Source organism: Papaver somniferum, chromosome 11, assembly GCF_003573695.1.
Source record: "Papaver somniferum cultivar HN1 chromosome 11, ASM357369v1, whole genome shotgun sequence".
Taxonomy (NCBI): domain Eukaryota; kingdom Viridiplantae; phylum Streptophyta; class Magnoliopsida; order Ranunculales; family Papaveraceae; genus Papaver; species Papaver somniferum.
The window spans coordinates 39,602,717-39,614,929 of NC_039368.1; the positions used below are offsets into that span (position 1 = coordinate 39,602,717).

A 12,213-nucleotide genomic window follows, 5' to 3' on the forward strand; every position below is an offset into this window, starting at 1 on the left:
TGGTGTAGTTGTCGAGTATAACTACACAAAGCAGTTAAGTTGGGCACACCTTTATGATTTATGTCAGAAGTGTTTTGGTTGGGATAAAGAGACATCAAACACTGAGTTCAACAGGTGCTTTACTTATAAAACTAGACAGTTTAACATGGGTCAGTTGATCAAGATGTTCAAAGGCACGTCCGAGAAATAAAAGCAAGGACCGTTAAGTGATGCCGAAATGGATGTCGCGGTCACCGCCTATCTCTTGTGTGTATTTGGATGTGTCATTTTCCCCAATGCTAGTGGAAACCGAGTAGACGCCAACCTTCTACAACTATTGCATCCTCTTAACAAGGTCGCCGAGTACTCCTAGGGGACGACATGCCTAGCATTCTTGATGGAGGATTTGAGGAAGGCGTTGAGGCTTAAAACTAGCCAAATTGCTGGGAACGTGAGTCTATTCCAGGTATTTTCTCAACTCTATTAATCCATTGATCGTTATATTTTTTCCCTCTCTAATTTAAGAATCAATTTCTAATACTTGGTTTGATATCTATGTAGACATGGATCTATGACCACTACCCTGGTATGAAATTAGCAGATGTGAACACAGAGTGGGAGAAAGGTACATCGAGAGGAACAAAGTACAAGTTCAATGACAACCGTTCAAGGACAAAGGAGCAGCAGTTGGTTCTCTTGAGGGAGAAATTAGACTCAATGAAGGCCTCGGAGGTACGCTTTGATCCACACAAGGAAGACCGATCTAGTGGACAAATAGCAGGTCGTTCCGAGTTGTGCCTTTATTTTGGACCGTTGTGGCACCCCCACAGGTTGTGCGATGTACAATGGCTCAAGGGTGATGCGACAACATGGTTATGTACAAGGAGTACCATGGCATCACATAACTGGCAAGTTCAAGTTGGAAGTGGAGCATTCCCAGTTTAATACTAACACCATCAAGGTAGTTTAATCTATTTCGCCATCTGTTATTGACCATTGGGATCAGATGATGAAATACTTGGTCAACCGAGGTGATGAAAATGCTCCAGGATATATGGAGTGGTACCGGGAACATCCCCATCTTCGTGTAATCCGTGAACTTAAAGCAAATACGACCTCGACGACAGCCATTTACAAATGTATCATCAAAGATAAACCGAGTTGTTATGATAGACTGGTGCATATTGTTATGTCTTTTCCCTTTAATATTACGGCTCAATTTTTTAGGTAAACTCCATTTGATGTTATGCCAATTGAAAAAACAGGTGAATAAGTTCAAGTCTTTGTCCGAATGGTCCACTGATTGCATAACGGCTGGAGTGCCTGTGCCACTTGAGAATATAAAAAAGCACAGGGAGATGATTGATAATGTTGATAATGAAGAGTATGCAGCTAAGTTTGGGGAGAAAGTCACGAAGAACCAGCCAAGAAAAGAATAGCAAAGACGAAAAAAAGATCCCGGGCTTCATCAAGCTCTCTTGCTGAAGACATTGTTGAGGAAAATCCAGAGGAAGCTAAAGCTGATGATGGTGATAATACTAGACGTGGTGGTCGTGTTAAGCATTCTAAAACTTTAGCTAAGAATAATCGGAAAAAAAGTAGACCTTGATGTGTTGTTCGATGTGTTGGATTATGTTGTTTTAAAAGTTTCTTTCGAAATATGTTGTTTTAAATCCTTGTTTTGGATTATAATTTCTTAAGTTTATGAGTTATGAATGTTGTTTGAGTTATGTTTATTACTTGATTATCAAACAACTCAATCTTCATAAATGAACTGCTGAATTTTCCACAACAATCGGAGGATAAAATATCATCAATATTTGCCGATTTTGTTTAATTGGGAGTCAAATTACATACAAATCTACCGATTATGGTCATTAGGATTTTACAGTTCTCATGTAACAAAAAAAACTTAATAATCGGAAACAAAATTATCTCGTTTACTACCGATTCATATCAATCGAAAGTTGGGTGAACTTCATAAACTGCCGATTACTCTGAGCCAAACTCCAAATTTTGTCCAACTTAATAATCGTTAGTTTGGTTAACATAATAACCTACCAATTATTGTAGTGACAAATTTAAAAAAATTAGAGATTTTAGCAAAATAAAAATTTGGGGCAACTTCATAATCGGAAGTTAGTTGACATACTAACCTACCGATTATTATAGTTCCAAACTTCGAAAAATTAGAGATTTTGGAAAAATCAAAATTTGGGGCAACCTCATAATCGGAAGTCAGTTGAACATACTAACCTACTGATTAATGTAGTGCAAAGATTCAAAAAATTAGAGATTTGGCAATATAGAATTTTGGGGCAACTTCATAATCGGATGATAAGTTAATTCCAGTAACTACCGATTGTATAAAATTGGAAGATGTTTTCATTTAATTTACTTCTGATTATAACCATTACATAAATTCAACAGACCTTAACATTGCAAATACGATTAAAAGCACCTAAATCCATACTATCACAATCACGTAAAAGTCTTAAAATAGACCATCTTCCGGTGACCATAGAAATTGTCTCTCTTGATTTTGTAACATCCTTCATGTTCAAATCGTTTCTTGTAGAGGAACACATACCGGTGATCAGCAAGGTTTCTCTGAAATTACAAATGAGTAATAAGTTAGTACTAACTATTTTTTATTTGAGTCAGAGTTACTAAGATATTTACTCGTCATTCATACGTCCACCAAGGAAAAGCGTTCCTAAACAAATCGTTCCTCATCTTTAAGTTTGACAATCTCCTTATCTATCGTCTTATTTCTTCTCTTAATGTCATCGGACGATCTTCCAACTCGATTGTCATCTAACGCCTCAAATACCATTAAAATACGGTTCCGTAAATGTTCTTCGGATTCCGATTTGTGAAGCGAGTGATTACGATCATGAGTTGTTACCACAACCCATGCTCTATAAATAGCACAATCTTCTTCTTGGGCAAAAGGAATAATCATGTTTTTCTTCAAATGAGGAATGTTTTAAGATTTGAATTGAGTAGAGGTGGAGAATTTGGTGCAAATGGGTTGTTAGAGATGAGTTTCCTTATATAGATTAAATTCTAACGACTTTTTTTTTCTACAAAAAAACTAGCCATGCCTCGAAAAACACACGTAGATAATAAGGAATAATCACTACCGATTACGTGTGTTGAAGGAAACCCTGATTACGAAAAGGCAAATAATCGAAAGTCTAACAAAATATCTTCCAACCGATTGTACAATCGGTTGATAGACGTGAAAACATTTCTACCGATTGTAGTGCATTTCAAAATAACAAAACTTTACAACTACATATATATACATTAACAACAGATTATACTAATTTATACCGATTACATAAGTAAACTACCAATTATCCTATATATCTAACGATTATGGAGGATATATTAGCCATTTTGAAAAAACGAAAATAAAGGGTGGCAACATTTTAGGTTTGGATCTTTTTTTGTCTCATTAGTCGCCCCTAATTCTTTGAGGTCCCCTAAAAATGCCACCGAAAAGAAGTGCGAGTATGATGTAAGAATTGTGTAATGAAAAAAAAATGTTGTGTGGCAGACGTAGCAACAAGCTGTGCTGTACTGCTGTTATATCCATCGCCGTGATGGTTCCTAAAAATTCCTAAAACCCTTGCTTTGAAGTTTGAACTATGGAAGGAAACCTAATAGAAAGGGCGCGACATACGTGAAAACTTGGAAAAGAAAAATACCGAATTTTTAGCACAATGAGATTGAGAGCCCTAAAACTAATTTCCTCTGCTTCATCTGTCTTTCATCAATCCAGTCGTTACAATGGCATCACAACAACGTCTTCCTCTCCAATTACGTTCTCTTCGCTGCTGCAGGTTTGAACCTACTTTACTGTCTATTCATTTCTTCTGCCATTGAGAAGAAATTAAATCAACTATCTAAAAAAGTTTGTAACATGTGGGTTTTTATTATTTACAAAGTGTTTTTGATGTTTTAGAATCGAAATACTTAATCTGTCTCTAAACTTCTGGTTGTTTTCTTGTTCTCAAATTGGGATGTGTGGAAATGTTCAGTTACAAATTGATTTCACTTGGAGACTGGCATTTTTCTAGTGTTTCTTACTTCTGAAATGATGTATTGAGCTGGGCACTTCTGTTGTAAGTGTTTAGAGTTACCACAGAGCTTTGTTTACCAGTTAGTAAGAGTTATACATGGTTCTGAATTTTGCGTAGAAGCCATTACTGCTACTTAATAGGCATGTGCACTCATGGTGCATATAATACTTATAGTGGATCCAGGGATCAAACAAAATAATATACATAATGGAAATATCCATTTTCTAGAAAACTCAGCTGTTTTATCTTTGATTTTGACGCAGATGGAAGTGTAAAAGTAGTCCTTATATACTTAAGGAAGTTGCTTGATGTAAATGGCTTATACGGCTAATTTTAAGACTAGAGTAGATATAGAGATGTGTAGTAGAAAACTTGTCTTTTTATTCGTCCAAGGTTTTCAATTTATGACTTTATCAATTTTTTCTTTGATGATAAATTTTGTCTGTTGCTTTTTTTTCCCTCTCAATTATCTGCCGTTTCTCTTGGATGTTTAAATAGTCTCGATTTAATTGCCAGCGACAAGAACGAAATAGAGTTGACTTACTTGGAAATCGTAGCCGTCTCCTTTCCTCTGCAGGTACTTTCCATCTCCTTTTGTATTCTTTACCTTTATTCCTTGACTTAATTTTTCTGTTTACATGCTTCAAAAAGCATTACCTTATAGTGAGGCACCTGGCTTACAAACTGTTCATCAAGTGCATTTGAGACGTTGAGTGGTAACTCAACGGTTTTCTGGACTTCGGCACTTTTCTACTGATTATCTTTAGATTTGTGTTTATCTTATCATTTGTCACAGCTCGTGTATAGACATGGATATTTTAGGTGGCTGATCATATTATTAATATCATTAATCACCATTTTCATTCAATTTGATTAACCTAGATCTCAATAAGATAAACAACCAGTTGCAAGAACAAGAAAATTAATAGAACTAAAGAATGCTGAATAGGAACGTACTTTCATCTTTCTATTTCATGGTTGAGAAGAGGCTTACAGCTTTAAGTTTCAAGGCTACTTTACCTTAGGTGTTGCATCTCACCTCATCCTATTCCCTTTCTGAATTCTTTCTCTAGCAAATATCTCTGTTTCTATATGTAGCAACTAGAACATTACCTGTAGACTAAATCTCTTTCTTTACTATTACTTTTAAGAAATAGAAACTCTTCCCAAATTTATAGTATGCGGAAGTATCAACTCTAGTATTTCCCTTATGAATAGAATTCTAAAAGGGAATTGCTTGAATAGCGATTCCCTTCTAATTTCTTATATAGTTTTACACTGGCTGGTGGAGAGGTATTGGGTGGTTTTCCTTGATAATTGCCAATTAATGATTTACTGAACTGCGAGCAAAGGGTTAGACTAAAATGCGGAGTTTGCCTGCTGCAGTTATGTGTTCTTCCAGTTATCGAAGCCTTTTCTTATCATCTCACATTGTTTAAGGTCAGTGGAAATATTTTTATGAAACTGTCATGTTGTAAGACTTGGTTTTTCTAGCAAATCTGTCATTTCGCCTCGAGGCATGAGTAAAGCAAGTCTTAACCCATTCGGAAAATCTGAGTGTATGCATGCCTCAGATTTTTACACACACGTGAAATATTTGAAGTACTGAAAGTCTTGTTTGAATCATGTTCGTCTTATTCTGTGACCCTCATATCGAGAGTGTCGCAGTATGAGAAGCCAATGTTTTTGTGCTTAGAGTGTTCTTTATTGGCCTCTACCTGAGCTTTAAGATAATATCTCGTGAAAGATTTATTTAGTTATTAACATTATGACTCTAAGAGCATGGTTTATGACTTTATGTATTAAAGGTGTGAAACTTGTTGTCTCAGTCAAGTATACTTCCCAAATGCTGGAAACATAATACCCTTCCATTGACTTCCTTCTCTTTGTTACCATACCAAAAGCTAGTTTAAATACAGAGTACTATGAAATGCTGAAGCTTGCTAGTTAGATTTTTTAATTCAAATGCTTTCTTTTGAGCAGTGGAAATGATGTCAGAATTTGAATATGAACGGCCCGCGGATGATTGCAAAGTGATGGAAAAAGAGGCTGCACTTCATCTGGCAGTCGCTCAACTTTCTAGTGAATTTGGTACAGGTTCTATGTTGTCATTGAGACGATTTTTTGGTTCACGTCATGCACAAGTTATACCTACTGGCTCTTTAAAGCTGGATATGGCTCTTGGAATTGGAGGATTACCCAAGGTGATTGGCTATCCATTCTGCATAATCTTTTGCTGTATATTTTAAACCTATTTATGTTTGTGCAGATTCAAAATTGATTATACAGGCATTATCAGATGCCACTTTAAGCTTAGAACTCCAATTTGGCCGCTACTGTACAAACATAGAGGACCCACTTATAGAACTTATACTGAAATGAGAATATTTGAGCAAATATTAGCTGTACACATTGAACTTGAGAATTAGTTCTCTATGGTGAGAAAATGATGGGAGGCAGAGGAGTTGAAACTACGAATGCGGGATTGAAAGTTCAAAGGGTAGTTTTTCTTTTATTAGTACAGAAAGAGATAGTCTCTGAAGGACAGAACATGTAGCTTTCGTGCTACTATGGTAACAAGGAAAGAATAACTACTGTGATGATTGGTTTGGTCTTCCTTATAACCTCGAAGACTAAAGAGTGTGCCAAACTACTAACTTTTGTGACCGCTGAAATTGATCTAGAATAAGACCATTATTTTTGTCTTTGCCTTATCATTATTTTTGTCTTTGCCTTACCAAATCGTGGGTGAAAAAATTGATTCTAATATTAGACTGCTTGATGCAACTTTCAGTCTTCCCATGATGAGCAAGGAAAAATATGACCTTCACAATTGCATGGGCCCCATCATAATCTTGGGCATAACATAAGATTATTGTCCAAGTTGATCTTGTGTTTCAGAGGCTTAGTTATTAACAATCTGAAGCTTAAAAGTTTAGGGAGGTGATTTTGAAATACTGCACCTATCAAAAACTCCCCTTCCATCTGTCTTCCCAATTTTTCGGAGATTTTCATTAGTATCCATTTGTCAGTTCAAATGCTTTTGGTTGTATTTTGACTTCGTATCATGGCCCAATTGCTAACATGACCGACACTTCTGCCAGTGTTATTTTATGAGTTATACATGATAGATCTTCAATTTCTTATATCTGCTTGATATTGTAACAGGGAAGAATCATTGAAATTTTTGGTCAAGAAGCATCAGGGAAAACAACACTTGCCCTTCATGTTATCAAGGAAGCTCAAAAGCTTGGAGGTATGTGTCCAGTATATACTTACACATTTTGTATAAGCTCTCATCTGGTATTTACTGTCTGTATTTGTTGTGTCATTATGCTTGATATGTATGTTTTGCAGTTTGCAATATACACTTCAGTATAGAATCATGCCATGCTAGTCAAAAATGCAATGATTCCCTTAGTGAGCATATTCGGATAGGGCTCACTTCTTATTGTACTTCTTTTCTGACCCTACTGCTATCTTCAAACCATGAACTTGTTAGAAGATGCTACTTGTCATCTATGAGGAACTTTTTAACTGATACGACTCCTAAGAGAAGCAAATTCGGATAGGGGGTGATCCTAATTATGCTTTAATATTGATCGCTGCTGCATATTTAAGAGGAATCTGTTCAAATGATAAAAGCATTTTTGGGGATAGAAGATGCACAAGCTATTATTTTAGTACTTCTGCTGTGACAATGGCACATTTTTTGGCATAAATTTCCCGTCGAGAAGGCTGTTACGCAGATTTCTGGGCTCCCATATATTACAAATTTATAGAGAGATTTTTTAGTATGCAGTGTGAATGGAATTTCGTTATATAATACAAGAAATTATGCGTAGGCTACAGTACTCATACCACAAGCCATGCCTTAGAAAGTGATGTTTCCTTATGGTCACAGAATTAACAACTCTTAAAGTATCCATATTTTGAAAAGCATTATTAGTTTATATAGTATGTGTGTGAGACACTCCCGCACTTGCTGCAACATCTGGATGTGGCAAAAAAAATCTGAAACAGGTGTTTTGCTATGTCTTCGACGTCTCTAAGTGAGAAGTATGTGTTATGGCCACTCTTTGGAGTTTGAGGGATCTGAAACCTCTCTTTTTTTGCTAGATTATGGACTTTCTGATGTGTGTTCTCGTGATTTTACTTACTGTGATTGGATTATACACGTTGCTAAAAAGTGTCATGATTTGAAGTCCCAGCAGTGACACTCAGCTGGTTTTCTTATTAGGAGAATAGTTTGGATTCCTGTTTAGCCTTTTTCTCGCGTGTCATTCAACTAGTAAACATTGTCTCATTCTACCGACAGGTAAGCTCCTATACTATTCTTCTCTATTGGAAAGAGAAAAGAGGTCAGAGTAGAGTAGTTAGTCTTCACATTTTAACAAGTTAAGTTGTAAATTGTCTGTAGGTGCTTCTGTTTGCTGTGCATGTTGCTTACATACCACTAATAACGAAAAACACTAATACTCTGTCTATACTAAAGAAAAGAGTTTATTGAAGTGCCTCGAGTGACCAGTAAATGCTTGATGTTCTTCAAAGGTTTTTCTTTCTAATTTTCTATATGCCGAACAATCAACACATTCGAGTTCTCGATGTTATTGGTTATTATACCTGTGAATCAATTGTTGCATCCACATAATATTTATTTACATGGTTATTTCTTTAATGGTTGTTTCCATACCAATATTTGACTCAACTACCTTTTCCATGGTTTTCCACGGCCACAAATAGGTGTAAACACAGAAGCTTCTGCAAAACTCTTGCTTCCATGTCTAGACTATTCTATCAGAAATGACCCTTATTTGTTGCTCTGCAGGATATTGTGCATATGTTGATGTAGAGAATGCATTGGATCCATCGCTTGCAGAGTCAATAGGTGTAAATACAGAAGATCTTTTGGTTTCACACTTGGAATCTGCGGAAAGTTCATTAAGTGTAGTTGATACACTAATTAAAAGTGGATCTATTGATGTTATTGTGGTTGATAGTGTAAGTAATAATTTCTAGACATTTTTCCTTAGTGTTGTTTGTTTGAAATGCTTCTGTGTAGTTGTTAATCTGTTACTTATATTGAATAACCTACACTAAGAATTTTAAGTTCAGGTAAGACACAGGTTATAAGACCCGCCCTTAGATGCTCAGTGGTCAGGGCGAAGCAGAAATGTGTCGGTAATGGCGTCATCTGAACAGAGTTAAGCAACATTGAAGGGAAAAAGAATCTATCAATATTGATGATGCAGATTACTTAAAGATAGTACTGTATATCTGATTAGTACTAGATGCTGTCTTCTTCTTCTCCTGTTTTCTTTTTTTAATGAAATACTACATGTTGTCTTGGATTACCACGAACACAGTAACTATTCTTGTGTGTTATACAATGTAAAGTCAGTGCATTTGCAAAAGTTACTTCTGACGACCAGTAGATGTTGGATATCTGTTACCTCTATACTTGACATTGTTCTTCATTTTAGTATTTCTGTTTGCTGCTATTACTTTATCTCCTTGCATGTTAATGTAAGCTGTCCATTGCAGGTAGCAGCTCTTGTTCCTCAATCTGAACTTTATTCTGTTGTAGACGGCCCTCTTCCTAAAAGTCAATCACGGTTGATGACTCAAGCACTACGCAAAATTCATTCTTCATTGGGCCGGTCACAGACTGTTCTTATTTTCATCAACCAGGTATAAAGACTTATGTGTCCTATTGGCTAGACAATTTAGATATTTTGGCATTGTTTTTCTATTCTATTCTCTGATCTACAACAAATACTATGGCTTTATCCTCTCCAGGTCAGGTATAAGCCATCCGATTGTTTTGGACAAGCAACTCAGGTGACTTGTGGTGGAAGTGCTATGAAATTTTATCCAGCAGTCCGAATGAAAACTATGAAAGCAGGATTACTGAGGAATGAAGATGAGGTAAATCTTCTGTTAGAGTATTACTTTTTAACCATGTGTAAATTTAGCCCGTCTTCAATTTGTCTAGAGATACAATCTTTGTTCAACTAGATTGGAAGAGAGGACAAAAAAGAGGGGGCTACTCACTACTGAACCATTGCTTTGTGAAAGAGGAAAAACAGCATAAAAAATACTGGTGTTCGAAGAAGTATACCTAAATGTCCACATACATGTTGGACCTTGTATACTGTTTCTTTCATATGATGTACTATAAGCTTATCTTTGCCAAACTAACAACTAAATACTTGATTGATTGTACTGTTAGTTTATTAGACAACATTTTTTGGGACCGATGATTGTCATTTTTTTTTCTTCCTTGTTCCAGATTACTGGGGTTTCTATCTGTGTTCAAGTTGTGAAAAACAAATTGGCACCAGCGATGAAGAAGGCTGAGCTTGAAATATCATTTGGGAAGGGCATTACTAGTGAAGCAGAGGTCTTAGAGATGGCTTGTACGCATGGGGTCATCTCGAAAATGATTGATGGTTATTATATAGAAGGAAAACTGCTCAAAGATAAACAGGAAGCTGAAAAGTATCTAGCCGAAAACGACGAAGTCCTTGATAAACTTGTTGGAGCCTTGAGGAGTCAATTATTTGAGAGGAGATAATTGTGGGCTGGGAATTTGTATGTACCGTCAGTGACCCAAATTTGTGGGAAGTATTATGAATCTTAAATGAACTTTATCAATTGTATAGTTGTAATTGTACAGTGGAAGACTGATTCAGAGCTCTATCCAGCTGAAGAGAATTTTGAAATTTTTTTTTTACTGTTCCGTGTTACTGTCATGATAATTAGCGAAGGCCAACATATAAATGCCTATAGTCTTGTAGGGTTTCTGTACTTTAGGTGTCATCTGCATGTGTTCTTTTTAGGATTTATAAGCTTGTCAGTGTTGTCACTGCATAGTAATATCTGATTGCGGGATTATTCATCTTGCCTGCGGCTTTATTTATCTTTCCTGCCTGTTCGATTGATGGTAATTTTGTTCCATCTCGTGTAAAATAGATTTGTTTGCAATCTTTTTCTCTGTTGTAGTATACCAAACATATGATGTTGGTGAAATATTGAAATCGAGTGCAGCCTTGGGCTCAACAAGGCTATGATAATCGGTTCTGGTCTCAGTAATATCCTGTTTTCTAGTAGAGCATTTTCATTGTTGGGTATAGGTAATTAAATTGATAATGTGATCCACCATGAGTCGTGATATTCTCATTTTGCCAGCATATGGTAATTCCTAGTTGTTGAAGGGAATTCAATTCTTGGATAATCGCGGCTCATTCATGTTCAGTAGCAGCACAGAGAGGTTGGACTTTTTCCAACTCGGAAGTTGACATATGGCTATTACAGCAGTACCCTTGTGCTGGTTGAGTGGTTGTTGGTAATTCCAAAAAGGGAGTATGATGCGAAATGGTCCACAAGAAAGTACGCTCACGTTGCTTCCTGTACACAAGTCATTTTGAGCCCCTCATCTGTACTCATGATTTTCAAGTCCACCTCTGTTCCTTCGGTTATTTATGAATACTCCGTTCCTACCACATATATTGGTGTAGGGATCAATTTTTTCAGATTAAGAAATTTTTACTGATTTTATACATTTCTATGTTTTTCCTGTTTTGCCCTTAATTTTATTCTCAATGTTAGAGACATAGATTCAATTGTGATTATTTCCAAGCAAATAAATAGGAGTAATATAAGTAAAAAATCGTTTTGAAATTTGAACTCTTTCTATATAGTGGTACAAGGAAAAATAAAAATTCCTCATATATATATATATATATATATATAATAGGTACCGAGCGTGTATAAGCTAGTATATTGGGTTTTGAAAAGTAAGTCATTATTTACTGGTACTGGCATAGTACTTGAATTAAGTTTGTATAGTTGAGTTGAATGTGTACGGTAGATGAGATTAGATTGGATTGAACTAGAAAAGACTTTGGCTTTCACGCTGTCAAATGACTCGGATAGACAATTTACCGAAGAGATTTGCTGTCATCCATACCAAAATAAAAAGCATGGATGAGTGAGTTTGTTTAAGGTGGTATTTTCATGTACAAGGAAGGAATGACCCGTGCCACATAAATGAAAATCATCTTAAACTAATCCTTTTCAAGGCTTCCAAATTTAAGTCGGTTTAGTCATTTTAAGAGCCTTTGCAAATGGAAGTGATTCC

At 36.0% G+C, this 12,213-nt stretch overlaps 1 protein-coding gene across 1 annotated transcript; it reads left to right on the forward strand.

Moving 5' to 3' along the window:
• Nucleotides 1-3,540: 3,540 nt before the first annotated feature.
• LOC113320600 (DNA repair protein recA homolog 2, mitochondrial-like) lies at nucleotides 3,541-10,805 on the forward strand. Its single transcript, XM_026568504.1, has 8 exons — nucleotides 3,541-3,830; nucleotides 4,587-4,647; nucleotides 6,054-6,274; nucleotides 7,239-7,326; nucleotides 8,899-9,071; nucleotides 9,615-9,761; nucleotides 9,870-9,998; nucleotides 10,363-10,805. Exons 1-8 carry the CDS (start codon nucleotides 3,711-3,713, stop codon nucleotides 10,645-10,647), a joined length of 1,224 nt encoding a protein of 407 aa, XP_026424289.1. The 5' UTR covers nucleotides 3,541-3,710; the 3' UTR covers nucleotides 10,648-10,805.
• The last annotated feature ends 1,408 nt before the right edge of the window (nucleotides 10,806-12,213 follow it).